General features: G+C 43.3%; 1 protein-coding gene across 2 annotated transcripts; it reads left to right on the top strand.

The window, feature by feature from the left end:
* Positions 1-979: 979 nt before the first annotated feature.
* Positions 980-27,903, top strand: OGT (O-linked N-acetylglucosamine (GlcNAc) transferase). Of its 2 annotated transcripts, none has more exons than XM_053273575.1 (22): positions 980-1,433; positions 12,474-12,654; positions 13,938-14,181; positions 14,758-14,826; positions 17,742-17,858; positions 19,625-19,704; positions 20,181-20,376; positions 20,747-20,887; positions 21,020-21,120; positions 21,442-21,595; positions 21,672-21,773; positions 21,971-22,150; positions 22,289-22,447; positions 22,698-22,787; positions 22,968-23,093; positions 24,032-24,202; positions 24,322-24,438; positions 24,757-24,921; positions 25,270-25,422; positions 25,563-25,815; positions 26,478-26,601; positions 26,869-27,903. In XM_053273575.1, the coding sequence occupies exons 1-22, from the start codon at positions 1,397-1,399 to the stop codon at positions 27,041-27,043; spliced, it is 3,135 nt and encodes a 1,044-aa protein (XP_053129550.1). In that variant the 5' UTR covers positions 980-1,396; the 3' UTR covers positions 27,044-27,903. The 2 variants fall into 2 exon arrangements, with proteins under 2 accessions (XP_053129550.1, XP_053129552.1); XM_053273577.1 differs by having other exon boundaries at positions 981-1,433; positions 12,504-12,654.

Below are 27,903 nucleotides of genomic sequence, written 5' to 3'. Positions count from 1 at the left end.
TTGTGTCTTGAAGTCAAGATCTGGTATCACAAACCTGTGCAAGTTTACTCAGAAGCGAACATTTAGAGTCCAGTGGGGATTCAGTTAAGTCACAAAGGACTGCAGCCTTAAAAGGGGATACCCCACTAGCACAGGTAGTTTGGGGTGCGGGTGTACAGGCCCATTTCTTGGTATTAATTCTTGAGGACTAGCCTGGTTAGTGGGTTTATTTACAAAGCAGCTTAGGAACTTAGGAAGCCACCTTCTACCAAGTCAGACCCTTCCTTGGTCTATCTAGCTCAGTATCGTCCAACCAGATTGGCAGCGGCTTCTCCAAGGATGCAGGCAGGAGTCTCTCTCAGCCCTATCTGGAGATGCCAGGAGGGAACTTGGAACCTTCATGGAGGATAGGTCTATCAATGGCTACCAATTTGGTGGCTGTCGGCTACCTCTTGACTCACAGGCATGATGCCTCTTGATACCAGTTGCAGGGGAGCAACAGCAGGAGAGGTGGCATGCCCTCGCCTCTTGCCTGTGGGCTTCCCAGAGGCATCTGGTGGGCCACTGTGTGAAACAGCATGCTGGAGTGGATGAGCCCCTTGGGGCCTGATCCAGCAGGGCTGTTCTTATGTTCTTAACCTTCTGCATGCAAACGTGCAGGCTCTCTTCCCAGAGCAGTCCCATCCCCTAGGGCTTGAGGGGCGGCTCTTATAATCTCCGAATATTTTTTGTTTCTGAAGGCCGACACCCCTGAAGAGAGCAGAGCTGTGTTTCGAACCCTGCACGTGTGTGTGTGTGTTTTTTTCCATCCGCCATCTTGGAGCTAGCCATCTGCGGGGGGGCTCGAGGGGGGAAGCACGTGAGATGTCGTCATCGCTCTCTGCGGAGGGGCCAGGCTTCCTTCCGCCCTGCCCCCGGCTACTCCTTTCCCGCCCTTTCCCTTCCCATCGCCTCTCGTGCGCAAGACATAGCTGTGACGCGAGCGCGGGGAGGGGGGCGCGCGAACCGAGCGCTCCAGAGCGCACGCGTGCTGCTGCGCTAATATGTCGCAGTGGCGGCCGGCCACGTTGGCGGACGAACACGGCGGGCCTCTGATGAGCGGCCATCCTCTCTCCCTTCCTCGCCCGCCGCCGTGCCGGCTCTGAGCCCGCGGTGTGGAGGAAAAAAACAGCAAAACGCGAAACAGGCTGTGGTTGGGCCGCTCCTGACTAGGTCTCCCTTCGGGAAAAAAAGAAAAGAAAGGGGAGGTCGTCCCATTTGAGGCGAGGGACTACTTTGCGAAGGGGAGGAAAAGAAGATCCGGCGGCACCCCGCCCAACCTCCGCTCTGCCTCCGCCGCCGCCATTTCGGGAGTCGCCGCCTGACGCGAGCCTGCGAGCGAGGAAGCGGGGCGGTCCGTGTTAGTCTCACCCGAGCCATGGCGGCCTCTGTGGGGAACGTAGCCGACAGCACAGGTAACAGGACGCAGGGACGCGCGCCGGACCCCCCTGCCTCCGCCGCCCGCGCCCGAAGAGGAGGCAGGAGGTGATCCTGGGAAGGAGCTCCGCCTGGGCCCAGGAGAGCCGCGGGCTCAGCTGCGGCCTGGTCTGCTCGGATTAGTCGCGGCCGCCTGGGGCCCATCCTGGCTCCCCACGGCTTTGTGCGGAGGAGGAGCAGAGCAGCTGCCTGGCGTGCAGCCCCCCCCCCCCCCCCCTCGGCCGCGGAGTGGAGCTTCTCCCCGAGCCGGGTCTGGCTTAGGCAGCCTTCTGCGTCCCAGGCTTCTGGCGCGCTGCAGGAGCTCGGTCGCAGCCTCGGTGCTCTGCATGCTGAGGGCCCCGGGTTCAGTCCTTGGTAGCATCTCCCAGTAGGGCTGGGCAAGACCCCGTGCCTGAGACTCCGCAGAGCTGCTGCCAGCTAGTGCTCCACCACTGAGTTCTGGGAAGAGCATCTGCATGCAGAAGGTTCCCAGTTCCCTCCCTGGTAGCATCTCCAAGAAAGGGCCAGGAGAGACTCCTGCCTGCAACCTTGGGGAAGCTCCTGCCAGTCAGGGTAAACAATACTGAGCTAGAGGGACCAATAGCCTGACTCCGTATAAAGCCACTTCCTACAGTCCAGGAGGCAACTGCAGCTAGGAACTATGATTTATTACATTTATATCCCACTCTTCCCCCAAGGAGCCCAGAGCGGTGTACTACATGCATGAGCTTCTTCTCACAACAACCCTGTGAAGTAAGTTAGGCTGAGAGAGAAGTGACTGGCCCAGAGTCACCCAGCTAGTCTCATGGCTGAATGGGGATTTGAACTCGGGTCTTGCCAGTCCTAGTCCAGCACTCTAACCACTACACCATGCTGGCTCTCAGAGTTGTTAGTTCAGCAGCTTCTAAGCAAGAACTGAGGCTTTATTCAGGCAGTCAAGCTGTGCCAATATTCCTACATCACCTCTTCCTGCTCTTGGAAGATCATCTTCCTGCTTGCATGCAGAAGGACCCAGATTCCCTCCCTGGCAGCATCTCCAAGATAGGGCAGGGAGAGACTCCTGCCTGCAACTTTGGAGAAGCCGCTGCCAGTCTGTGAAGACAATGCTGAGCTCTGTGGCCAAGGATCTGATTTAGTATATGGCAGCTCCCTATGTTCCTAACATGTGAAGCTGCCTTCTGCTAGGTTAGAAGGATCAAGCATCTGGCTCAGTAGAAGGCAGCTTCTTGCATTCATCAACGGCCTCCTTTTGTTTGGGGAGTTGCTGCCAGCCCCTCAGTGTTGCTAAGACTGACCTAGATGGGCTCATTGTTCTGGTTCGGTAGAAGGCATCTTCACCAGGAGCACCTGCATCTTGGTGTAGAGCATCTCCGTTCCATGCAGAAAGACCAAGAATCACTCCCCAGGATCTTCAGGTAGGGTTGGGAAAGACGCTTCTCTTTCTGAAGCCTTGGAGTAGAAAATATGGAGTTAGATGCACCAATGGTCTGACTCAGTAGAAGCTGGCTTCAGCCATCATTACAGTGGAAGAACCATAGCTCAATGTAGAATACCTGCTTTATAGGGGGAAGGTCCCAGATTGAATCCTTGGCAACTAGAGATAACAAAAGGGTTGTGGCGGAGGAGGGGGGAACTCTGCCACTCTGCTTGAAATTCTGAGAAATACTTTGAAGAATAGTGGAGTGGAGACTGCTAGCTGAGATGGACCAAGAGCTAACTGCCAAAGCAGTTTTGTGTATCCATGTGTTGAACTCTACAGAGGAAAGATCATGGTTCAGTGGAGCACATGCTTTGTATGCTAAAGGCTCCAGCCTTAATAAGGGAGGCTTGGGTAGTGGAGATGTCTGACCTTTTTCTTTATCAAAATAATTATATGCTTTCCCAAAAGGTTCGGAGTGGTTTCAGGGTAGAAAAAAATGATGTTTTAAAAGTCTGATTTTTTTTAAGTCAGGCTTTTAAAAAAATGGAAATAAATACTAAGTTTCAAATTCTCATGTAAAAATGATATAGTTAAATTTAACTCTTATTGCAAACATATCTCTAAAAATGAATCAATGATTCTCACACACATTGAGTTACCTACCAATCAAACAAACATGGACTTTCATCCAAGTTTGGATGGAATGATGGAAGTTTGCAGTGTTCTACAAGTTTGAAAAATAAATAAATCTCTGTTTCATCCCATGAAAATGACTCTAGTCTGTTCAGCAGTGCCAGCAACTGTCATTTTTTTTTTTTTTTTAAGACACTTCTGGGGATTGTTTGTAAGCAGACTAGTCACATGTATAAAGACACAGGTTGGGAAATAGGGCAATCGGCTTGAGGTGATACTGGGCCAAGGCAGAGGAGCAAAGGCAGAAACGCAATACAAGAAAGGAGGTGGAATAGAAAAACACTGGAAAGAAAAAGGGAATTCAGTGTACAGCTTCTTCCATCACCGCACACTTTGTCATAGAAAAACTATCATAGCTTCTGGGCATTAGTGATACCCTATCTGGGAATATTTTGAAGAAATGCCTTCCCTGGATCATAAAGGAGAACATGTCAAATGTAAGTTGTGCAACAAGGTGATGCAGAATAGCTTGGCAGAGGTAGTGAGTAAAGATATGCATTACGTTAATTAGTAAATCCTGAATTAGTAAAAGTCAAGTTATCTGAAACTTAATATTGTCCTCTGTGTTGTAAATCCTCTAGAGTTGAGCATGTTTTAGTGTTCACATATGCACCATTGTTTAAGAAATATGTGCAGAGGTCTTGGTGGGAAACTTTATTTGAATCAGTGATTCACATTGTACACAATACATCATACAATGTTTTACAGTGGTACAACATTGAGGACTTAAAACATAGGCTTTTTCGTTTAAATCAAATTGATTTAAATTGCTTCATAGGAGGACTAGATATTATTAATTATTTAAATCACTAGTCAGGAAAATTCTACTTAATCATCATATTCTAGTAAAAGTACATTCTTGTTCTCTAATACATAGGTTTCATTTTTAGAAGGTCACAGGGTTCTGTGGTCGCCAGGAGTCTACAGCGACTCCATGGCACACTTTACCTCTGTACATTGTAATAGGTGCACACGTCTCAAAATGCTTCTTCATTCAGGCAACCAGGCCTTGCATTTCTTTGTTGTGCTGTTTACATTTTGCACACATGCCTGTCTTACCCAAGATACAGGAACTTCATTAAAATATTCCCTAATGGGGTCTTTTTACAGCCTGCTGCCATGATAGATGTTTCCCTTCTGCAAGGGAGGATAAAGGTAAAGTTGTACCGTTGAGTCGGTGTGGGCTCTTGGTGACCACAGAGCCCTGTGGTTTTCTTTGGAGGGGTTTAACCCTCAGGAGGGGTTTAACATTGCCATCTCCTGCGCATTATGAGATGATGCCTTCCAGCATGTTCCTATATCGCTGCTGCCCGATATAGGTGTTTCCCATTATTTGGGAAACATACCAGCAGGGAATCAAACCTGCAACCTCTTGCTCCCTAGGCGTTACTTCCTCACTGTGCCATTAGGTGGCTACAAGGGAGGATACACTCCAAAAAAGTTTCATCAGGATTGCATGAATAGGTTTTGTTCACGTTTGTTTTCATTTACTATTCCCCTCCCCTATCCCTTGCGTTTATATCCAGACTTCTCACTCAGGTCTACTCCATCCCCCCAAGTCCTTTATTCATTTATTTACCACCTTTGTCTTTGCACTTTTGGGGTGGGGGGAAGGGTGCAAAGGCTTGAGTGTGTGTGTGTGTACGCTGCATGTACAGGATAGGATTGATCCAGCTTGTTCTCTCTCTTCCTCCATATACTTCCCAACATGTTCATAGAATATAATTCAAAGTTATCATTAATATTCATGAAATCTTTGATCTAAGTTATTTTTTAATGAATTCTGTTTTAAAACAGAATTTAAAACAGTAAACCGCCCTGAGCCTTTTGGAAGGGCGGTATAAAAGTTTTAATAATAAATAATAATAAATAAATCAAATTAAAATCAAATTAAATTAAAAATGGATTTAAATAAAAAGAATCCTATTTAAATTTAAAACATCCTATTTTTTATTTTTTTTAAAATCATAAATTTTTATCATGGCTGAAAGTGGGGAGTAATATGATTTGCTTTGCTTTGATTAATGGGCTTATAGAGTCGAGATTTAGAGTTTCCCAAAGTGTGAGCTGAGCAAATTAATTGCTGGAAAGGCAGGATAAGATTGCCAGTTCTTGACTACTCTGAGGTTGGACTACCTCAGACTAGAGCAGATTAAATGGGAAGAGGAGATGAAATGGGTTGTGTGGAAGCCTAGGGGGTAAAGTGGCCTGGTGGCATTAGAGCTTAATGGGTATACTAACTGGGTGTGTTCATGTGCAGGATCTAATAATGTGGGTGGCTGGATTTCAAAAAGACCATTCATTTGGAGGCAAGGGTTTTTTCGCTGTTTAACTCATTTCTTGGGCAGTTTTCTAATGTTCCCTTCAAGAGGGGCAAGTTCAGTGAAGTTGTCATGGGGAAGTAGAGAGGAGATAGACCACAATTCCCTTGGACACTTGTTTTTCCTAAGTGCAGGCTGTCACTGATGGAAGGCATTCCCATAGTGTTACTTTCTTGAGAGGGTGTAGTTTCTTTGGGGTAGAGAGGGACCTAATCTTGTAACACTTCAGGTGGACAGTTCAGTAGTTTGAAATGGACATCTCTTTAAAGACTCATATTTTCTCTTCACTTTGCATCCCCTCTTTGCACAAAATTGGTAAGAACATGTTAAGGCAGAGCTTGACAAATCCCATCTCAGGTGTTGGGGAACCATGGCGCCTAGGATATTCAGAGGTAGTGTTATTTAATGAAAGCTTTATTTGTCCCAGGCAGCCTTGTTCATGTTCTAAGTATGTTGTTTGTAAAGAGGATAAAGAGAAGCCGCTTTATCTCCGCTTCTCCCACCTCTCTCACACAATGTCAATCACCAAGTCTGATAATTTTGTCAAGTGTCCATTGTGTGGCTCTTACATTTTTGGTCTAGATTCATAAAATTTGGTAAGGTTTTGTAATGCAAAGGATTAGCCTCTCACCTGCCTCCACAGAGAACAGCAGCTGTTTTCTAGGCCCAGAAGGAGAGGCGGGGTCTGGCACTGCTGAGGCACAGGCCTGCTGACAAGATGATGCGTGGCCAAGAGATAAGCTGGTAGAAAAGCTCTCAGTCCAGCCAGCATCTCCTGATATCTGGGCATGGAGTCCCCCCCCCCCCCCTTTAAACCTGTATTTCTTGATTGCTTGCTATTTTACTAACATCAGTTCAACAGATTCAGAGTTTCCTTGTGTGCTGAATCAAAGGTGTGTGTGCCCTCGGCTGAGGATTATTGGCTTATTGAAACAGAAGTTATTTTGTATTTTCACAGTATAGCATTCATATAGCATTTTTTAAGGCTAGCTTTTCTGAGTCCAAAGCTGTGCCCAGGGCTGCTGTATATCCCTCATATAATCTTAGCAGGTGTTCTTATATGAAACCAAATGAGCAAAAATATGTTGTAAAAACACACTTGAGGGTAGCCTTAAATGTTAAGCAGATTATGAGCAATTAAGATTTACATGAAGCAATTTTTTTAGGCAGTATATAAATATGATTAAAAAATAAATATTAAATTGCAAAAGCAACTGCTGCAGATAGCTATTCTTATAAAACAAATTAACTCTGAGTAGGGAAATAGTTTCAGTTCAGTTCAGTTCCAATGAAGAGCTCCTTCGTATTCCAGTTTTGTAAGATTGTTTACGGTGTTTGGGAGAAGGAGAGGAATTGCACTTGTAAAGTGCACAAAAACATACTGGAAGGATTTTCCTTTGACTGCTTTTTCTGACAATAGGTGTGTGCAGAACTGGGACAAGACATTTGTGTGCCCTAGGCAAAGTCTGAAAATTATACCAGAATTTCCTTTTTTATCAATGAAAGTATTAAGTATACAATTTTACCATTTTTTCCCTTTTGGCTTAAAATGTGCACACAGTACATCACAATCAACTATATTATAGAAACATTTGCTTTGTCTCTGACAGTTGTATCTGGTGGACTGAAAAGAATATGCCATAGGATTTTTTTTTTCATCATCTGAATGTTTGTTGTGTGCCAGATAGCAATGTGTTTCATGCCAGGGTTGGAACAAGTGGCAAATTTGAGGGCATACACAACAGAGTCCTGCCATCCTTTCCTGCAATAAACATATTTATAGCTGTAGCGTGCTTGCGGAGTGCCAGCTGAGGGGCTGTTGTGCCCTGTAGCACCTGCGCACCCTGAGAGAAGAAAACGATGGAGGTGAAGCTGAAGGAAGCGATGTGGGGGCGGTCATGGGGCTTCAGCTTTGCAGGTTTGCCAGGAGTGGAGCTGGGAGGGAGAAGACAGAGAAGGCTCACTAGAGCTTGTGAGATGGGATCTCGGGTATCTGTGAGATTTGTACCCACTGTTAGGGAGCTATCATGAACTGGGACTGGAGGGAGAGGAGGCAGTGGATTGTGTGTAGATTTCAGGCTGCAGAATTGGTGAATTACTGTTTAGGGGATGGTGGGATTCTTGTTTTGCACAGTAGTAACTTTTGTCTTTTGTAATGGTTTGGGGTAACCCTCCTCCCCCACACAGCCAATTGCTAAATATCTCTGCAGTACTGTCCACTAAAAGGCTTTGGGTCTTCATTTTAATACCTGAAGTTTAGTGCACCACAAAATACATTTACAGGGAGGAATGTTCTAATATTAAAAATACTTTTATAAGTTATCGACATACTATTTCTGAAAGTGCTGAAATTTGGAACTCTTATGGATGGAGCAGCTCCAGGCTTGTAACACTTAATTGTCTTGTAACATTTAATTGTCGTTTGTTTAAAATATTTATACCCGCCCGTCCAGTGCACTACTGCTCGGGGCGGCTCACAACAATAAGACAGACACAAGATACAATAAAAGTAATAAAATTTAACTAAATTAAACAAACAAAAAAGTTGTCCGATTAAAAACCACAATCATTATTAGGTTCAAATTAAAACTGAAAACTATAAAAAGCTAAAGAACCTACCAGATATAACCGATGATGATGATGATAAATAAAAAATATGGAGCATTGGAACATGACAAGGTAGCAGGGATGATACACTGGAACATCTGCAAAAAATACAAGCTACCTGTAGCCAAAGATTGGTGGGACCATAACATTGAAAAAGTTGTAGAAAACAAAGATGCAAAAATATTATGGGACTTCCGACTACAAACAGACATACATCTGCCACACAATACATCAGATATAACTGTAGTCGAGAAGAAAGAAAAACAAGTTAAAATAATCGACATAGCAGTACCAGGGGATAGCAGAATAGAAGAAAAAGAAATAGAAAAAAATCACCAAATACAAAGATCTACAAATTGAAATGGAAAGGCTGTGGCAGAAAAAGACCAAAATAATCCCAGTGGTAATTGGCGCCCTAGGTGCAATTCCAAAGCAACTTGAAGAGCACCTCAACACCATAGGGGCCACAGAAATCACCATCAGCCAATTACAAAAAGCAACTTTACTGGGAAGAGCCTATATTCTGCGACGATATCTATAACAACAGCAACAACATTGATAATAAAATTCAGCCATCCCAGGTCCTTGTGAAGGACTCGATATCTGAATAAAACAAACCAGTCAATAACACCTGTCTGACTGTGTTAATAATAATAATAATAATAATAAATATCAATCAATCATGTTTATTTACGGTCATAGACCAAAATTTACATACATAATACACATAATATAGTATTAATATATACATAATGTAATCAGGGACATGGACTCATCCTAATCAGCAGTTTCCCGTTTGCATAATCTGGTTTACCATCTGTTATCTAGCCTTCTTAGCTGCCTTACAGAACTTAGCAACTTTAAATGTTACTTCCTCCTTCTGATCTGAGAGCAGATAGTTGACGTAAAATGCATCTGTATGAACTGGGAAATCAGTCAGTAATGAGGAAATATAACAAGTTCGTAAGTCCCTATAGAAGAGACAGCGGAGTAAAATGTGAAAGATAGACTCCTGTTCTCCAGAGCCACAAGGGCATAGTCTCTGTTCTTTTGGGATCCCTCTAAATTTACCTTCTAGTTCAGCTGAAGGTAGCACATTAAATCTGGCCAGTGTAAACATCCTGCGATACTTAGTAATGGTAATCTTACCCAGGTAATTCACAGGTTTAGTGTTATACATTTGTAGACCTAGGAAAACTTCTTTAGAGATTAATGATTGATCAGTCTGTATTTCCATATCATAGATCCGCTGCTTTAATATCAGTCTTGCGCAACAAAAACAATTTCTAATAATAAATGTGGAGCATTAAAAAGCTTCCTTAAAAAGGTATGTTTTAAGATTTTTTTTAAAAAAAACCACTTGTTGCACTCCTATGCAAGCTGTGCCCTAGGCGGCTGCCTTGCTTGTCTGCCTTTGAACTTAGAACTGGAACACTTTGGGGTTCAGATCCTAGTTATGCAAACGTGAGTGAAATTTTCCACTGCTGTATTTTTCATGGAATTTTCTCCTTTCTAAAATGGTTCCAAAAACTAATCAGTAATGAATGAGTAGACTTCTAGTCAAACTGGGCCATTTCAAAGTAATGCGGTAGTAAGTGTATCTTGTGTGTGTACACTTTCTCTCTCTGTTTGTAAGCAAGGGGTAAACAAAAACCAAAAGTATACATAGTCCAAATATGCTAAATTGGAGCCCTGGTTGATTTGGGAAGTTGGAAAACTTTCCAACTCAAATTTTGCTGGAAAATCCACACTGTTGTTGTGGATTTACTGTGTTGTCTTGGGCATGTGACTCTCAATCCCATTTCCTCATTTGTAAAATTGGAGCAATTTAGTACTACAGTACTAGTAGTAATGACTTTCCCTAAAGGCCCCGAGGAGGCAATAAAATGTTAAACTGAAATAGTCAAAGTAGGTAGTCAGTGAACGGGATGCTGCTGCTAAATGTTCAGTCATGCAGTTCCTAAGAGTGGAGGTGGGAAGCAGCCTTAAGCCCCTTGTTGCTATAATTGGTCACAAGCTGTGAGCCCTCTAAATTTTTTTCTAACTCTGTGTGGAATGAGTTTTGTTCTGGCTGGCAGTATCAAGGCAGTGTGTGCACACATGCATTCAGAGGAGGGCCTTGCTGATTCAACCTGAGTGGGATCTAAAATTAACTGAGCGGATATTAAAAAAACTTGCGAGTGTGAGTGAGCATGCCTTAGAGGGAACACTGGTCACAAGTATTCGTATTTTTTGAAAAGGTACTATGTAATTGAAATCAAGTTACTTAAAAATCTTGTTCAAAAGCTTAAGGCATCAACCTAATTCATTGTAGCTAACATTATTCTATATTGTCAGGTTTGAAAGGAAAATTCCAGAGAAGTAACTGTTGTGCAAGCTTTTGCATCATACCCAGACAAAGAGAGGCCCTAGTCAAGACAAACCTTTTCCTCCTCCCTCTTAGGAAACTGTGGTTTGCAATTTCCCATGGAACTCTAGCTCCTGCCAATTACCAACCTGGTTCCTTTGTAAAAACTTATGAAGTTTACATTTTTTAAATGTATTACCATTTAAAGGCTGACTTAGATTGGATTTTTAGGGTCAGGACTCCACACATTTCTTCATTAATGGCAAACACCTATCCCTTGAATTCAATGACTAGCTGATAATGCAGGAGGGAGGGAACTGCCTCCATTTTGTTTGAAGTAGCTTAAAATAAAACCTAGCTTCACATATTTGCTGATGCTTAGAATCATTAGGAAAGGGATTGAAAATAAAACTGCTAATATCATAATGCCCTTCTACAAATCTATGGTGTGGCCACATTTGGAGTACTGTGTACAGTTCTGGCCACTGTATCTCAAAAAGGACATTATAGAACTGGATCAATGTACTTATTGGGCCCAAATAGAGAGCTGTTTTTATTGTTGCTCCTAATCACTCTACCAGTGCATCTAAGCCAGTGAATGTGTGAAGATTAATTTAATAATTGCTTTTATATACTTTATAAAGTCCTGGTTCTTAGCTCAGTAAGCTGGGAACCCCTGCTAACTGAGTAGAGACACTTTTCAAAGTAGTTATTCTCTTCTGTTGAGCAGGGAGAGAGCTACTGACCCCATTCAATCTCAGCACAGCATCAGTGGTGCTGTGTTTATCTTATATTTCTTTTAGACTGTGTGCCCTTTGGGGACCAGAAGACATCTTGCTTGTTTCTGTTTCTCTAATATAAACTTTGAGAACTTTTGTTCAATCAATCAATCAATCAACTTTTGAAAAGTGGTATATAAATATTTGTAGTCATAATAGGCTTTATGTTGCTAGGAATAGCCTTTTTTCAGGAGCTTATCAAAATCAGCTTTTCTATGGAGAGTTTTGATTAATATTGCTGCATAGTTGAGAAGCCTGTGGTGAATATGCAGGAGCATGACTTAGCACTTTCTCTGAAAAGTTTGCAGAAGGTTTTGTAGGAGAAGTTCAGCTTATATAGCTGGTAATTTTTCCCTACATTTCATTTCATGGAAACCTATTTTTAGTTTCTTTGCACTACTTCACCAAGTTTCTGGAACATTGAACACTTTGCAGTGTTTATTTGTAGATGTTACAATAGACCAAGCCTTATATTGTGTCAAGGCCTTTGGTAAATAGCAGGCATAGTTAACGTGGTGGTGGTTGTGGAAATTCACCAGAATGTTTTTCAGATGTAGAGATTGAACTGCTGAATTTGAGTGTAGTGTATACTTAGAAGAGGGAACAGGGAGCAGTGTTTCTCTGAGGGAGTATGTTAGTAATGTTCTGAAGCCTGACAAAAGGTTATTATAGTTTATCAGTAAGCTAGCATGGATCTGCTAGATAGTTGATTTTTAAAAATAGTATTCATTGTTTAATCACCCCACACTTCCTAAGGTTTTTCATTGCGTCATGCATTTCATCTTTTAATTTGTACACCATAAGTTTGTCAGTTTCCCCCCGCATTTTCTAACTTTTTGTTTTTCCCCCTAAATGTTTTGGTGATTCTTCAGAACCAACGAAACGTATGCTTTCCTTCCAAGGGCTAGCGGAGTTGGCTCACCGGGAGTATCAAGCAGGAGACTTCGAAGCAGCTGAGAGACACTGCATGCAGCTTTGGCGACAAGAGCCTGACAACACTGGTGTTCTGTTGTTGCTCTCATCCATTCACTTCCAGTGTCGCAGGCTGGACAGGTAGGGAGCTAGGGTCGTCTTGCTCTTTGCAGAGGGGTCTAGGAAAAATGATGGGGAAATGTTTTGGATGTGAGCAGCATTGCAGTTTGACTGAGGCTGATTCTTGACTGACACACATCCGGTCATACATAGTGGAGGTTTTTTACTCTTTAGAATTTGGTTGAATGTTACAGTGGAATAAAATCTAATGTCAGCTTTCTTTTCCCTTGGTGCACAGTTCTAGCATATTGTTTGCAGGCTAAGGAACTTGGCTGTATAGGTAAAATGTGCAGATATCATGAAATGCTTTTAACAACTCTGTGCTTTCAGAAAGGGTCTGTCTTTTTAAGTACAGTTGGATCAAACCTTTTAAACTTTACAATATGAGTTAATGTTTTTTAACATCAAAACGGATACATGGAAATAGCTGGAAAGTCATTTGTTACAATGTTATCATATTAATAGTTACCCTGTGACACAGCTTATTTTAAATGGTTTGTGCAGCAAGCAATCTTAACACTTATTTTTGCTCCCTAGTTTCTGCCTTTAGGCATAGAAGTAGTTGTGAGTTTGGCTTGTGTTTAATATTTCCAGTATTTGGGGATTGCAGGGTTTGTACAGTAACATTGCAAAATGCAATTGGCTTTTGAAGTTTTTAGATGGGAGGTCAGAGAAATGTTAATTTTAAGCTTAATGGATAATCTTTCTAAACTGGAAATGTAAGTGTTTATGGGGGTGTGTGTGTGTTGTTGTTTTTTAAATTCCCCAGTGAAAATTGAAGGCATCTTAAGTCTGGTTTAGGTTGCAGAAAAATTAAGCCTGTGCTTCTCTGCCTAAATGGAATCAGCTTGTATCAAGCTACGAATAATAGGTTGTGTTGTAGAAGCTGTATATTTCTCCCCCAGTGTAGGAGGGTATCCTTTGAGATGAGTTGTGCCACCCACTTGCTCCCAACAGACAGAACCAGATACAAATTAAGAGCAGTCTCATGGTGCCCCGGGGGCAAGTACCTCTTAGTTCTGGTCCTATCTTGCTCCTGTGCACAGGGCCTTGGAAGAGCTCCAGTTTTCCTCATACCTTGTTCTATCACAGTCTTGCTACAAGCAAAATGTTCTTAATGATTTGCAGGTGCATTGTCTACTTGCAGATAGCACATTTGAACTGGTTATCTTCTGCTAGGAGTGTACTTTGAACTCTGTATTTCCATACGCTTTGCTTGTTTATAGGCTTGCTAAAATTCTCATAAAGTGCTGTGTGAGAACACTCTAGCAGATTAAACTTCCAATGATCTTACTCTTCTTTAGGTCTGCTCACTTCAGCACTTTGGCAATCAAGCAGAATCCACTGCTGGCAGAAGCCTACTCTAATCTGGGGAATGTGTACAAGGAACGCGGGCAACTGCAGGAGGCAATTGAGCACTACCGGCATGCCCTGCGCCTCAAGCCAGACTTTATTGATGGATATATTAATCTGGCAGCTGCTTTAGTAGCTGCAGGTGACATGGAAGGGGCAGTGCAGGCATATGTATCTGCCCTGCAGTACAATCCTGTAAGTTGAACTTCGCCTTGAAATACAGTTTTTTTGGCAATGTAAATAGTATATTTGAACTTGTGGATTGTTTTAGAAACCACATTAAGATTCAATGACTTTGTAACTGGCCATTCTAAAATTACTTGTAAAAATGTATTTATTGCTCTGCAGGTTGCCAGCTGTACTGCACTTATAAGTAGCTTTTTGTGTTTGCAAAACACACATCTAAAGGCTTGGGCTATATTCCTGCATGCATGCTAGTATTCATGGAGCTGGGTTTGATTATGCATACATGTATTGGATCACTATTGTACTGACCATTAAAAGGGCATTTTAAATAAGTGCACAGGGGATGGTTACCCACTCTGGTTTTGTCTGTCCATGTAATTTCTTCCCTTTGCTTCCACTGTTTGTGTAGATACTATGTCAAGCATGATTGCTCATTCTCAGTGGTTTCTCAAGTATTGTCATTTTATAGAAAGTTCTGTTACTTAAAAGTAGAGAAAAGCAGATAGAACTTTAGATCAGTGGCTTTTGTGTCTTTGAAGGCTCCCTGGGCTATCTTGAGAATGACACCATGCATTTGATTTTCAGGACTTGTACTGTGTTCGTAGTGACCTGGGGAACCTGCTCAAAGCCCTGGGTCGCTTGGAAGAAGCCAAGGTAGGTGTTCTGTAGAATGAATTATAAACATCAGTCTGTTGAAACTGTGAACGCTTGCACCAAGGCTTCAATTCTCCGTTGACCTGCAAGAGCCCCAAGAAACGTCTGAAAGCTGAAGGCCCCGAATTGCCCCAGAGTAGTTGCAGGGCAAGATGTGGCATGCCCATATTAACCCTTGGTGTAAAACACGAAATTGAACACTGAGTCTTGCTGCAGAACTAGACTGCCCAATATTGTGAAGTGACTGGCAGGGGCTGCACCATTCTCTGATCTGGAAATCAGATTCCTTCCAAACTGAGGCTTGCCGGCTGATGCCAAGCCTGTGACTTAGTTGGCGATTCCTGTGAGAAGCAGGTGCTCTTCTAAAGTCCTTTGTGGCTTGTAAGTGGAGAAGAACCTTATCGAATGTTACCTTGTGAATTATGGCATTTAAAAAGCGCTTATTTATTCTTTAACCTTTCCCCCCATACCTTTACAGTGGAAGAAAGGCTAGTAAATGGTCATAGTTGACTGCAGCGTTCCTTAAACGATTTGCTCCTGTGTTTTTTTCCAAATGTTCACATGAGATGGCTGGTTTGTTTGGAAAATGAACTGATCAAAGAAAAACTTGCTTCAGTAAGTGGAAAGGTGGCTTCTAGCAGTCTGGTTTCCAACCAAGGATTTGAGCACCAGGATGGGTTTTAAAACTTGGCATACTGAAAACTTGGATTGCAAAAAAACCCCTGGAATTGTCTTGTTACAAGCCACCTTACGCATCCGCGCAGCAGGGGCGAGGAGTGTGGAGGAACTAGAAGGACCTCCGAGTCCTTCACTTCAAACCCCACGCGCATGCTACCAAGTGGAGTGTATGAACAGGGTAGCTGTCTGGCTGGTTGCTGTTCCAGTGGTGGGGGGGAGGGAGTCTGTGTATCAGGCGAATCTGTTGCAGGGTACTGGGAATGGACATGAAAGGCACAAATCTTTTAGGAAACTGCCCTGGGCAGCCATATTATTGATTGGCAAGATCCTAAATGCTTTAATCCAAGTTGGTTGGCATAGAAATTGTCTTTTTCAAAAGACGCTCAATCCCCAGCCTACCAGGTGGACAGCTAACATGAATTGCACTTCACTGCAGCTTTAGTGTGACTGGTATAGGCCAAGACACTGCGCCTGCCTTAGGTTGCTGACTTCTTTATTTCAGAGCTCTGGAGACACCTAGTTTGAAAGTGTTATTCCGTTTTTGTGAGAACTCCACTAAACAAAGAGGAAAAATATACCTTGAGTCAGTTGCAATGTATTTCTTTGACTATCAGTGCATTTGCAAGACCAAACCAGCAACATATTTGCAGCTTGAAGTGAAATTTAGTGTTTGTGCAAGTTTCAGAGCCTTTCTTCCAACGTCCTGCTGTTTGCAGTTGCCCTGATTAACCCTTTCCCTTCTGCATGTCTCCCATGTTACAGACAAAACTGCCCTCAACCCAATGTGTTAGACATATCCAAAGATTTTCAATTGCTTTGTTGAACTTTTTACTAATGATCTTGTTTTATTTTCTCTCTTGTTTTTGGTTTTTCACCATTGATATTGTATTTAGAAGGTTTCAGGTGGGTGAAACCTCCTATTCCATGCGTAAGGTGCCTCGCTGAAGGGAGCTCGAGGCCTGGATCTAGGGCAGACACACTCCTCCTCCTCCTCTTCCAGCAAGGAACGCACCGAAAAGTCACATGAGAAATATGGTAACGGGTTTGTAACTGCCACAGCAAAACCATTTGCCTCCATGCCTGAATCTTCTGTCTTGTGGCTACAGAAACAGCTTAAGTATTTTATGTACAAGCAAGTAATGTTAGAGAATATTTTATAGTTCTAGCCACAATTCTTTCAAAGAAAATAAAGTAAAAGTAAATTAAGATGTAAAAGACATAATTGGAGATACTTTATAGTTAAAGCTTCTAACTCTTCCTGGTTGTTCATTTTTTTCCTTTTTCTTCTTTGTTTGGATTGCAGCGTTCTGCTCTTCTGATGATGCGCTGTGATCCTGCAGTAGCGCAAAGGCTGCGCAGCGGAAATGCGCATTGCGTGCGATTGAGCCCTTGTGAATGGTTGACTAGATGATTCATCTCTAACTGGGTGGCTCCCTGAGCTCCACGCTGTAGGCTTTTGGACATAATTGGGCTGCAATGCATCTACATTTTGGACAAAAAAAATTAAAACACTCAAGTTTCCACGTGGGCTTGTCTGGTAGATTAATCCATCTGGTTGGCCGTTCACGGTCTCCAGGGGCATACAACAAAGCGCAGCAGTTTGCAGCGAGAGCGTGGCGGCGTGCTGTTAGGGTGCGCTAGCGACTTCTTGCGCTTGCATTACAGGGACCTGAACCTTTGTGCAAATCTGTCATTTGAGGTTTTGGAGGATGTTAAGATGTGAGGTAGGGCTCTGGGAAGGGAATTCACAGTAGGATTAGCATTATGTTAGGTAGTCTTCTTAAATGTGCAGTTTGTGCATAATTTCAATTTCCTGTACAATATGAGCCCAAGGCCATCTTACTCGGTGCTTACCAGCTTGCTGTCTAAACTACTGCTTAAAAGCCTTGGATCGTAGCCCTTTATGTCTCTCAGATAGTATGTAAATTCAACAGAACAGCAGTTGCCCTGGACTCCTTTCTGATGCAAGTGGAATAAATAGCTTGGGAAGGATGGAAGTGCGTGTTATGCATAGACCAGCAGAACTGACAGTGGTGGATTTGCACTGGGGTTTTGGTTTGCGCTGGCGCAGGATCAGCCAGCTGTTTACAGCACTTTAGTTTTGGCGCACGCTAGCCTATACTGCAGGATCACTTTTGGCTGGTTTGAGGAGGAATACTAACTCTTGTTTTTTTCTTGCTTTTCTTTTGTGCAAATATTCCCTTCCCTTGTATCTACCTATCTTTAACCCTTCCAAGGCCTGTTATTTGAAGGCAATTGAGACTCAACCAAATTTTGCAGTAGCATGGAGTAATCTGGGCTGCGTGTTCAATGCTCAAGGGGAAATATGGCTTGCCATTCATCACTTTGAAAAGGTAACCATTAATGGGGGTTTATCTATGGTGTTATGTGCTAAAATTTAGGGGTGTGCAATTCGCATTTTGGGTGTTCTGATTTGGATCCGAATCAAAACACCCCTGATTTGTTTTTGGGTCCGAATCTGACCCATTCGAATCACCCCAGATTCTATTTGGATCCGAATTAATCCGAATTGACTTGGATCAAAAAAAGGGGTCCCAGGGCCAAAAGAGTGGGGTGGTAGTGCCTGATGAGTGGAGGCTACCACCTAAATTGCAGAGGAATTGGGCAAAGGGCTGATTTTGGTGAATTGTTGAAGTTTACGCGTCTTTAAGGTTTTCCCCCATAAGGTATAATGGAGGTGTATCGCTTCATGTCGAGGGGGAAGGGGTGGCCTAGAGCGGTGTAGGGTTGGTGGTAGTGCCCAAGTGGGGCAAGGAAGCTGCAATTTGGGTAGTAGCCTCTACCCATTAGGCACCTAACTTAAACTGAGTAGTACCCCACAGCCTTGCGGGTGGGAGTGGGGTGTAGTTGGCACATGGCAGTTGACAGCTGGCGCTGTCGAAAAGACAGTCAAAATGAATAGAAGAAATGATGGTGTGTAATGAATCCTCATAAGGATTCATTGAGTGAAAGTTATTATACACCAAAGAATCCAAACACTTGAAAAATAGTGACCACACATTTTGCTCCATAACTCCACTTCTATAAGGGCTAGAGCTTAGCTTTTTTGTTGTTGTTGTTGTTTAATGAAAGCTGGGAATCTGGGGGAATTAACAGGAGGTATGCAAAACTTGAATCAATTCGATTTGTACCCGAATCTAGCCAATGGACCACAGGGGTGATCTGTTTTGTCTCTGAATCAGCTAGATTCAGGTACAAATCGATTTGTACCCGAATCAATTTGCACATCTCTACTAAAAATGCTCCCAAGTCTGAAACTGTGACTTAAGTTGCACTTGTCAGGTCATAGCAACAATGGAAGCGTGCTGTGGCATACCCTAGGTTTGGGTTAAACCTTTGATACCCTGCTCTTTAGTTTTAGGATTCCCAGAGTAGCTTGCAACATAATTTAAAATTGCACAATAAAACTGATAAACTAAACAACAAAATTACTAAAACACACCAGCAGCAACCCATAAGAACATAAGAACAGCCCTGCTGGATCGGGCCCAAGGCCCATCTAGTCCAGCATCCTGTTTTACACAGTGGCCCACCAGATGCCACTGGAAGCCTACAGCAGGAATTGAGGGCATGCCCTCTCTCCTGCTGTTACTTTCCTGCAACAGAATGAATATTATGATATGAATGAATGAATAATACGAATGAGTAATACATGAATGAATAATATGATAAAACCAATGAAGATCACTCTAAATAGCTTTGAAGAATAAAACGTTGGCTGCCTGATGCCAAAAAGATAACCCAACACAGTGGCAGGCAAACGGACTTGGAGGATTCCAAAGAATTTAACTATTGCTCCTCCTACCCTCTGTTGGGTGCCACCACAGAGAAGACCCTATCTCTGCTCCCGAAGCACTTCTGCTTTTTCCATGTAGAAAATTAAAAAACAGGAGGGAGGTTTGTGCTAAACCTTTTTTCCCTATTGTGGTAGTTTCTTGAATAATTTATTTTGTCAAATATTCAGAATTTGTATCCACCAAACAATCCATTCTACTACTTCAATTCACTGCATTTGTATACTAGACCTTTGTTAAATCTAAGGTACGCTTGTGTGCAGTGTATTCAAAATAATGAAAGTGGTGTCTTCAATGTTTCTAAGGCAGTGACTCTTGACCCAAATTTCCTGGATGCTTATATCAACCTGGGAAATGTCTTGAAGGAAGCACGTATATTTGACAGGTAAGCAAATAAAATGGCTTCTTCTCTCAGTCCAGTACTCTGCTCCTTATTTTTACGCACAGGTTTGCTGATGGGAAAATGTTTTTAGGGTAACTTGTTTCTTTTTAAATGACTTTGAGTTTTTAGAAGAAATTTTGGACTGCACAGAAAGCTTTCTGAAATGTGAGGAGCCTAGTTACTTTCCCCTGGCTTTCTTGTTAGGCATGGATGTAATGGAAGACATTCAGACTCTTGACAAAGGAGCCTTTCCACTGACAGTGTGCCACTTCCTCACCAGTCTGTGTATAATGTATATGTCCTGTATATCTTTGTGTGCCAGTTGTATTTATTTGGAAACCTTTGAAAAAGAACAAAGCCCTCAATCATTGCTTTTTATCATTAAGGCATTCGACTTTTCTTTCCAACAATTCAGTACAGTTCTGTGTTGCATTGGCCCAAGTGTAGGTGATCCTGACTGGTAACCCATCTTGTTTCAGAGCTGTAGCAGCCTATCTCCGGGCCCTGAGTTTGAGTCCAAACCACGCGGTTGTTCATGGCAACCTGGCCTGTGTGTACTACGAACAGGGGCTGATTGACTTGGCAATCGATACCTACAAGCGTGCCATTGAACTGCAGCCACACTTCCCTGATGCTTATTGCAACCTGGCCAATGCGCTGAAAGAGAAAGGCAGTGTAAGGAACTTCCTACTTTCTGTGTGCCTTCAATGTGTGGGTTGTTGGGGAGAGGCTTTGGAGGGGAGTCAAGGGAAGGGACCAACTCAGTAGAAAATGGCTTCATTTTCTTGTTTCTTGGAAAGAATTTGCCAGCAGCAAGTCTATTTAATGTGTGCTGATGGATTTTATTTTTTTTAATTTGCTGACTTCAATTTTTGTAAGCTGCCTTTGGTGCTATTTTAAGGGGAAAGTTGGGCATAGTTTCCCTAAATAAATAAATCCTCTGGCAAAGGCTGCTACTCTAATGGGTGCTGTCACAATATAGCATATGGGGGGGGGGCTGTTCTTAGTAATATTGGCTTAAAACTGTGCTTTGTGGGTTTAAAAGGTTGCTGAAGCAGAGGAATGTTACAACACGGCTCTTCGTCTGTGTCCCACTCACGCGGATTCTCTCAATAATCTGGCAAACATTAAGCGGGAGCAAGGAAACATTGAAGAAGCTGTTCGCCTGTACCGTAAAGCTCTTGAGGTATGCTTGTGAATTCTTGTCGGTGGGAATGGTGGGTGGTTCTGTGCATAGCAAGTGGCAATTTACCTACTGTTATATTTCAGAGGACATTGTTGGTGCCTGAGAGTGCTAAGACCAACTTGTTTCTTGCAGGTTTTCCCTGAGTTTGCAGCTGCCCATTCTAATTTAGCAAGTGTTCTGCAACAGCAAGGGAAGCTGCAGGAGGCACTCATGCATTACAAGGAGGCTATTAGGTAAGCATTTGAAATAGATTAATAGGTAAATATTTGAAATAGGTAAAATTTAGGTAAATATTTAAAATGGCTTATTCCATAATATGCTGTTGAGTGAATTAGGAAAATGGACAGAAAGTGAGAGAGAGAGAGAGAGAGAGAGAGAGAGAGAGAGAGAGAGTGTACGTGTGTACGTATGTGTTGTCATGATTCATGTGCTGCTTGGGTGTCCTAGTCTGTTAAAGACTGGGAAGATTCTTCTGTGGTGGATAATGTGAGTGAGTGAGAGAGACCGACCTTATCATCATCATCATCTCCTCCTCCCCCCCATTCTTGTTTCAGAATCAGTCCTACATTTGCAGATGCCTATTCCAACATGGGGAACACATTAAAGGAGATGCAGGATGTTCAGGGAGCTTTACAGTGTTACACCCGGGCTATCCAAATAAATCCTGCCTTTGCTGATGCCCACAGTAATCTGGCTTCCATCCATAAAGTATGTTTGTGTCTGTGGTTCAAATTTGGTGTTGCAGTTCAAAGAGCAAGTAGGCTAATTATTCCTCCTTTTCTAGGATTCAGGAAATATACCAGAGGCAATTGCTTCATATCGCACTGCCCTGAAACTGAAACCTGACTTTCCTGATGCCTATTGCAACTTGGCACACTGCTTGCAGGTGAGAAGAGGAGCTGTTGCCATGCCCTAGGGGCAAACATTATTTAAACATGCTTTATAAAAAATCAAAACCTTCCAAATTTTGACCATTGGCATCTGAGCAAGGAAAAGACAGCACTTCTGGGAGAAGTTGCACGTTAAAATTCTTTAAGTCTGTCTCCTATGTCAGTGCTTATTCAATATTCCCCTCTGTTTCAGATTGTCTGTGACTGGACTGATTATGATGAAAGAATGAAGAAGCTGGTCAGCATAGTTGCCGACCAGTTGGAGAAGAACAGGCTTCCTTCTGTCCACCCTCACCACAGCATGCTGTATCCACTGTCTCATGGTTTCCGGAAAGCTATTGCAGAGAGACATGGAAACCTGTGCTTGGACAAGGTAGGTCCTCTGCAAAGAAATTTCACACCATTAAAATGCAGTGAGAGGTTGTCTAAAAAAATCTTACACGCTGGTTTGTGGTGTTCTGGGGGAGAGCCTGATCTTGATTTGTGACTGCTTATTGAACTGTGTCGCCAGATCAATGTTCTTCATAAGCCGCCATACGAGCATCCCAAGGACTTGAAGGCCAGTGAAGGTCGGCTTCGTGTGGGCTATGTGAGCTCTGATTTCGGGAACCATCCCACCTCCCATCTCATGCAGTCTATTCCAGGCATGCACAACTCTGACAAATTTGAGGTGAGAGACAGCAGAATGTTGAACATGATACTGCTTAATCTAGCCAGAAGGGTGTGGTTTACAAAACGCTATAGTAGTCCAGGTGCATCATGAATACTGGCCCTTTCCCATATGCACAGTGAAAGACCAATTCTGTTTCAGGTCCCCTGCTCCCCCATTAAGGTATCTGTAGTGCCTAGCTAACCCCCGCCCCCAAATGACTGTGCTCAGCCTGCTCTCAAGCCCTTGTGTCCTGCTTTTCCTTCCCTAGGTGTTTTGTTACGCTCTCAGCCCCGATGATGGTACAAACTTCCGGGTAAAAGTGATGGCTGAAGCAAATCACTTCATTGATTTATCTCAGGTAAGGAAGCTTGTGTTCTCAAAACATGCTTTATTGAGAGGGGCTTAGGGAGTTCCTTGAATCGGGCAGTGTCTTGGAAAAATATTCCTCAATCCAAACTAGGTGCATGATGCATCTCACAGGAAGAGCATTGTTGTAACCTGAATCTGCTATGTGGTGCTTCCAATTCTTCTGCCACAGGTCCCATGCAATGGAAAAGCAGCTGACCGCATCCACCAGGATGGCATACACATCCTCATCAACATGAACGGCTACACCAAAGGAGCCCGCAATGAGCTGTTTGCCCTCAGACCAGCCCCAATACAGGTGAGGAAGAAGCCCTGAAAGGATGTACACCTTAGGATGCTAGATAGAGGGGATTGCTTCTTTGAAAGCACTTCCCATATCAACATCCCTCTACATGTGGAAAGCTAATGTATGGGAATGCTTTGCCCATGGCGTTAACTGAAGAATAAGAAGCTTCTGGTGTGTTGTTATCTGTGCCACTTTGAGACTAGCTCGCCTATCAGAGCCAAAAAATCTTGTCTTTGTTATGAATTGACTAATACTCATCCCTGTAGCATGGAGATAAGGCTGACCTACTTTAGAGGAATATTGTAAGAATTACCAGTGTGATGCATATTGAATATTAATATTAATACCAGCTCCTCGGAGAATTAAAGAACAGTCCTCATAGGTACCTAGCCAAATATTGGTGGGGCGGGGGGGGGGGGAGAATAGTGTGCTTCTTCTCTTACATCTCTGGAGTACTTGTTAGGTTTTTGGCTGACTATGAAGGCATTCTGCAGGGTGTCACCATTGTGAGTGTGCATGCATGAATATAAGAGGCTAGTTCACATGATTTTAATTCCAGGATTGTGCATGCTCCCGTTTTCTGATAGTCTGTGAGTAAAAAGCGAGGTAGGAAGTGACTGTCTGCTGATCAGCAGCGGGGTTGGAGGGCTCTGTCCTACTCTACTCAGCAACTGTATCCAGCTCTTTAACAAGGTAGGAGGAAAAGCCCTTCGACTCCACTGCTGCTTAGCAGACATATCATTTCCTACCTTGCTTTTTACTCACAGGTGATTGGAAAACAGGAGTGTGCACAGCTCCCAAACTTGGGTAGGACACATCTCCTACCCTAATTAGAATCATGAGAAAAGCCCATAGGTCTTCTATTTAGCCATTTTTATTGATTTATTGTGGCTGTAAGAGTGTGTTGCTATTCAAAAGCATTCTTGCTTGTTTCTTTGTTTGACTTCCAGGCTATGTGGCTGGGCTACCCTGGCACCAGTGGGGCTTTATTCATGGATTATATAATCACAGACAAAGAAACGTCCCCTGTTGAAGTGGCTGAACAGTATTCAGAAAAACTGGCTTATATGCCAAATACATTTTTCATTGGAGATCATGCCAACATGTTCCCACACCTGAAGGTACTTGGTGGACTGAGATAAGACAGCAGGCAACTGTCACCTGCTTTCTGTCATTGCATTTTGTACTTTAGAGGAAAGTTCTAGTATTCTCAAACTTATTTTCCTCCTCCCTCTTTCAGAAAAAAGCAGTCATTGATTTCAAATCCAATGGGCATATTTATGACAACAGAATTGTGTTAAACGGCATTGATTTGAAGGCATTTCTTGACAGCCTGCCTGATGTGAAAATAGTTAAGGTGAGAACATTTCAGGAGGAAGGTGCAGAGCAGGTAGAGTGTAGTACAAGTACTGAAACATGCAGTTGTCTTTTTGCTCTAGGAGGCTTGCAGGCAGAGGAGGAATAGCCCCTGCAGAAGCTGCTGGGGTGGGTCAGTGGAAAGCCTGGGAATCCTGGGTGGCTGAATGAAGAGTGTGAGCCTTGCAGCCAAGATCTCCCAAGTTTCCCTTGTGCCCCTCATGCTTGAGTGGTAGTGAGACCTTTTGTGCTTTCTTACTTGTAAGCGCCTCCATGCTGTTGGGAAGACTGCCATTAATACATCTTGTATGGTTTTCAGATGAAATGTCCTGATGGGGACAATGCCGACATCAGTGCCGGCCTCAGCATGCCTGTCATTCCTATGAATACAATCGCAGAGGCTGTGATTGACATGATAAATCGTGGACAAATTCAGATAACAATCAATGGATTCAATATCAGCAATGGGCTCGCAACTACCCAGGTGAGAGGAAGAAGCACATCTGCTGAGGCATCCCAATCAACTGAAACTTGTCCAAAAGCCAGTGCCTTGGCTGGAGCTCATCTAGCCATGAGCCTGTGTCTTTGAGGGTCAGTGCATGAAAGGGAGTTGGGCTCTGGGAGGAAGCAGTTTCTCCCAGCCAGTTCTGGGGGTTTGGAGCTTCACTTGTGTGTCTCTGTGTTAAAGTGCTTATGGATAGAGTGTAAAAGTTGCAGTGTGATCAGAAAGGCTCTGAAACCTGGAAGTAATTTAAGCAGACTTGGTGATATGATGCCACACTTTCTGTGTTGGTTTTGATGAGGCTTACATCTTGAGCTCCGTTTTCTTCAGATCAACAACAAAGCAGCAACTGGGGAGGAGGTTCCGCGCACCATCATTGTCACCACCCGCTCTCAGTATGGATTGCCAGAAGATTCTGTGGTGTACTGTAACTTCAATCAGCTTTATAAGATTGACCCTGCCACTTTACAGATGTGGGCCAATGTGAGTAGCTATTTCTCTATATGGTAAAATGCTGATTTTTATTTTTATTTTTAACTAATCTGCTTTGTAAAGTGTGGCTCTGAAGATGCAGTGGTGTCCCAGTTTTGATAGGAATCTGGCTTTGTCCTTCTGGCTTGTAGATCTTGAAACGTGTCCCAAACAGTGTCTTGTGGCTGCTGCGTTTCCCAGCTGTGGGAGAACCAAATATTCAACAGTATGCACAGAACATGGGCCTCCCCCAGAACCGCATCATCTTCTCTCCAGTTGCTCCCAAAGAAGAACATGTGAGGAGGGGCCAGCTGGCTGATGTCTGTCTAGACACCCCCCTTTGTAATGGCCACACCACAGGAATGGATGTCCTCTGGGCTGGGACTCCCATGGTTACTATGCCAGGTAAGGGGTGGCTTTATAGGATTCTGCTACACTACGTAGCCATGGTGCTGCTACATGGGCTGGTCTGGGCAGTAATTCCCAAGTAGGGGCACTGTGTGAGACTAAGCTGCTGCTGCTGCTACTGAGCTACATTTCTGAAGGGATGAGCTGTGAATTTGGTAATATATCCTGGGGAAGGAAACATTCATTGCTTCAAAGTTTGGTGCGTGGTGGACCTGGCTATTCTGGACTTTTCCATCCAGTGGCCCCCTCTTAGAGAAATGAGCAAAGGAGATTGATTGGTTGGTTGGTTGGTTGCATGTATATACTGCCTTATATAAAATACCAGAGTGGTTTACAATCCAATCAAACAAAACCTAAAGATCATATAAACATTAAGATTACCACAAATAAAAATTTATATCATAAAATTAAAAAGCCTGATAAAAGTGTGATTTCAAAAATCATTTAAAAACAGCCAGAGATGGGGAGATTCTGACTTCATTTGGTGGGAGTGTGTTCCAGAGCTTCAGGGCAACCCTAGAGAAGGCCTGGTTTTGGGTCGCCACCAAGTGAGCTGGTGGCAACCATAATCAGACCTGCTCCGATGATCTTAATATCAAACTTTCTTCATATACTTGAGAGAGTTGAGCTTTGTGTACACTGACTTCCTCTGCTTCTAGGAGAAACTCTTGCTTCACGTGTGGCTGCCTCCCAGCTTACTTGCCTTGGCTGTCCTGAGCTCATTGCAAAGAGTAGACAAGAATACGAAGACGTTGCTGTGAAACTGGGAACTGATCTAGAATAGTAAGTAACCTTACCTCAGAGCACCACAAGCCCTCTTGGAGGGTTGACGGGCACTCTGAAATGTAAACGGGTGTTCACAAGCACAGAAAACATCAGGGAAGAACAGTGTGCATATCACCTGCCAGACAATGTGGTCCAGAGGTCTTCACCTCTGTGATGTTTCGGGTGGTTTAAACTGATCTAAGTGGAGGAGGAAAGTATTAGATGTACCGCAGCAGGAGATGGGTTGGTGAATTCAGGGATGGTTCAACTCTTATTTCCCTGTAGCTTGAAGAAAATACGTGGCAAGGTGTGGAAGCAGAGAATATCCAGTCCCCTGTTCAACACGAAGCAGTACACGATGGAATTGGAGCGGCTTTATCTTCAGATGTGGGATCACTGTGCAGCCGGCAACAAACCAGACCACATCATTAAAGCCATAGAAAGTGGTGAATCTGCTTAAAGAACTGAAACCATGAAAGAATCCTACAGGAAAGGCCTCCGATTCCTAAGCAGAGGCAATGAGATGGCCTTGAGCAGAGCCAAGGACTCCATCTCTGCTTCATCGGCCTGGTACTCTATAGCAGATCTAATCTCTGATAGTAATTGAAGAGCACAGCTGGACTCGTCTCCTGCATGATAGGCGGGGGAGATGAGGAACTCTGTATCCCAGGAAGAATTTGCAGTTGAGCTGTGTGACCCTGCTGTGTGTCTGCAGGACCTGCTTTAGAGGGGGAAGGTGTGAAATACCCAGGCAATTGTGATTTCATGGATTGATTGTTTTCCTGTGAATTAGATTCTTTTCTCTTCCTACATGGATTTTGAATTGGAGCTTTTTTAATATTTGGTTTCAGGTATTCCTGTTGGTACATATGTGGGTCTCTTCTGACAAGATTTTCAGCTACTGTGTGTTGCTATACCCTGAGTTGTTTATTCTGAGCTCTGCAGAATGCAAGCTCATCTCTGCTGCTGGTGAAGCTGTTTTTATAGGTTTTATAAACCACTTTAAGCCTACACCAGCCTCGCTACCACTTGACTTCTGTTGTGGGGGGCGCCTTTCTGTGCGGTATTGGCTTAGATGAGGATTTTTAAAGCTTCATCTATAAATTCAAGATGGCATCTCTTCTCTGCCGAAAAAAATAAATTCAGCTTGAAATTTAGTGTCCCCACCCCTTCTCAAAGAACATGGAGAAGACGCAGCCTGGTGCCAAATGCATATCCTTCAGGAATGGTGTTAATGATGTACAGAGGTGCAGGCCTAGCCACTGTAGCAAAGACTTCTTAAAAAATAAAGCTTTGATTTGTCCAGGTTGGCCGATTGGA

Source organism: Hemicordylus capensis, chromosome 11 (genome assembly GCF_027244095.1).
Source record: "Hemicordylus capensis ecotype Gifberg chromosome 11, rHemCap1.1.pri, whole genome shotgun sequence".
In the NCBI taxonomy this organism is placed as follows: domain Eukaryota; kingdom Metazoa; phylum Chordata; class Lepidosauria; order Squamata; family Cordylidae; genus Hemicordylus; species Hemicordylus capensis.
This window is presented reverse-complemented; position numbering and strand designations above follow the sequence as displayed.

Bases quoted from the DNA above. Each gene is read 5' to 3' on its own strand.
- OGT (XM_053273575.1), top strand. From the start codon at position 1,397: ATGGCGGCCTCTGTGGGGAACGTAGCCGACAGCACAG. The intron at 24,439-24,756 runs GTGAGAACATTT...TATGGTTTTCAG, and splicing joins CTGATGTGAAAATAGTTAAG to ATGAAATGTCCTGATGGGGA. The intron at 25,816-26,477 runs GTAAGGGGTGGC...CTCTGCTTCTAG, and splicing joins TCCCATGGTTACTATGCCAG to GAGAAACTCTTGCTTCACGT.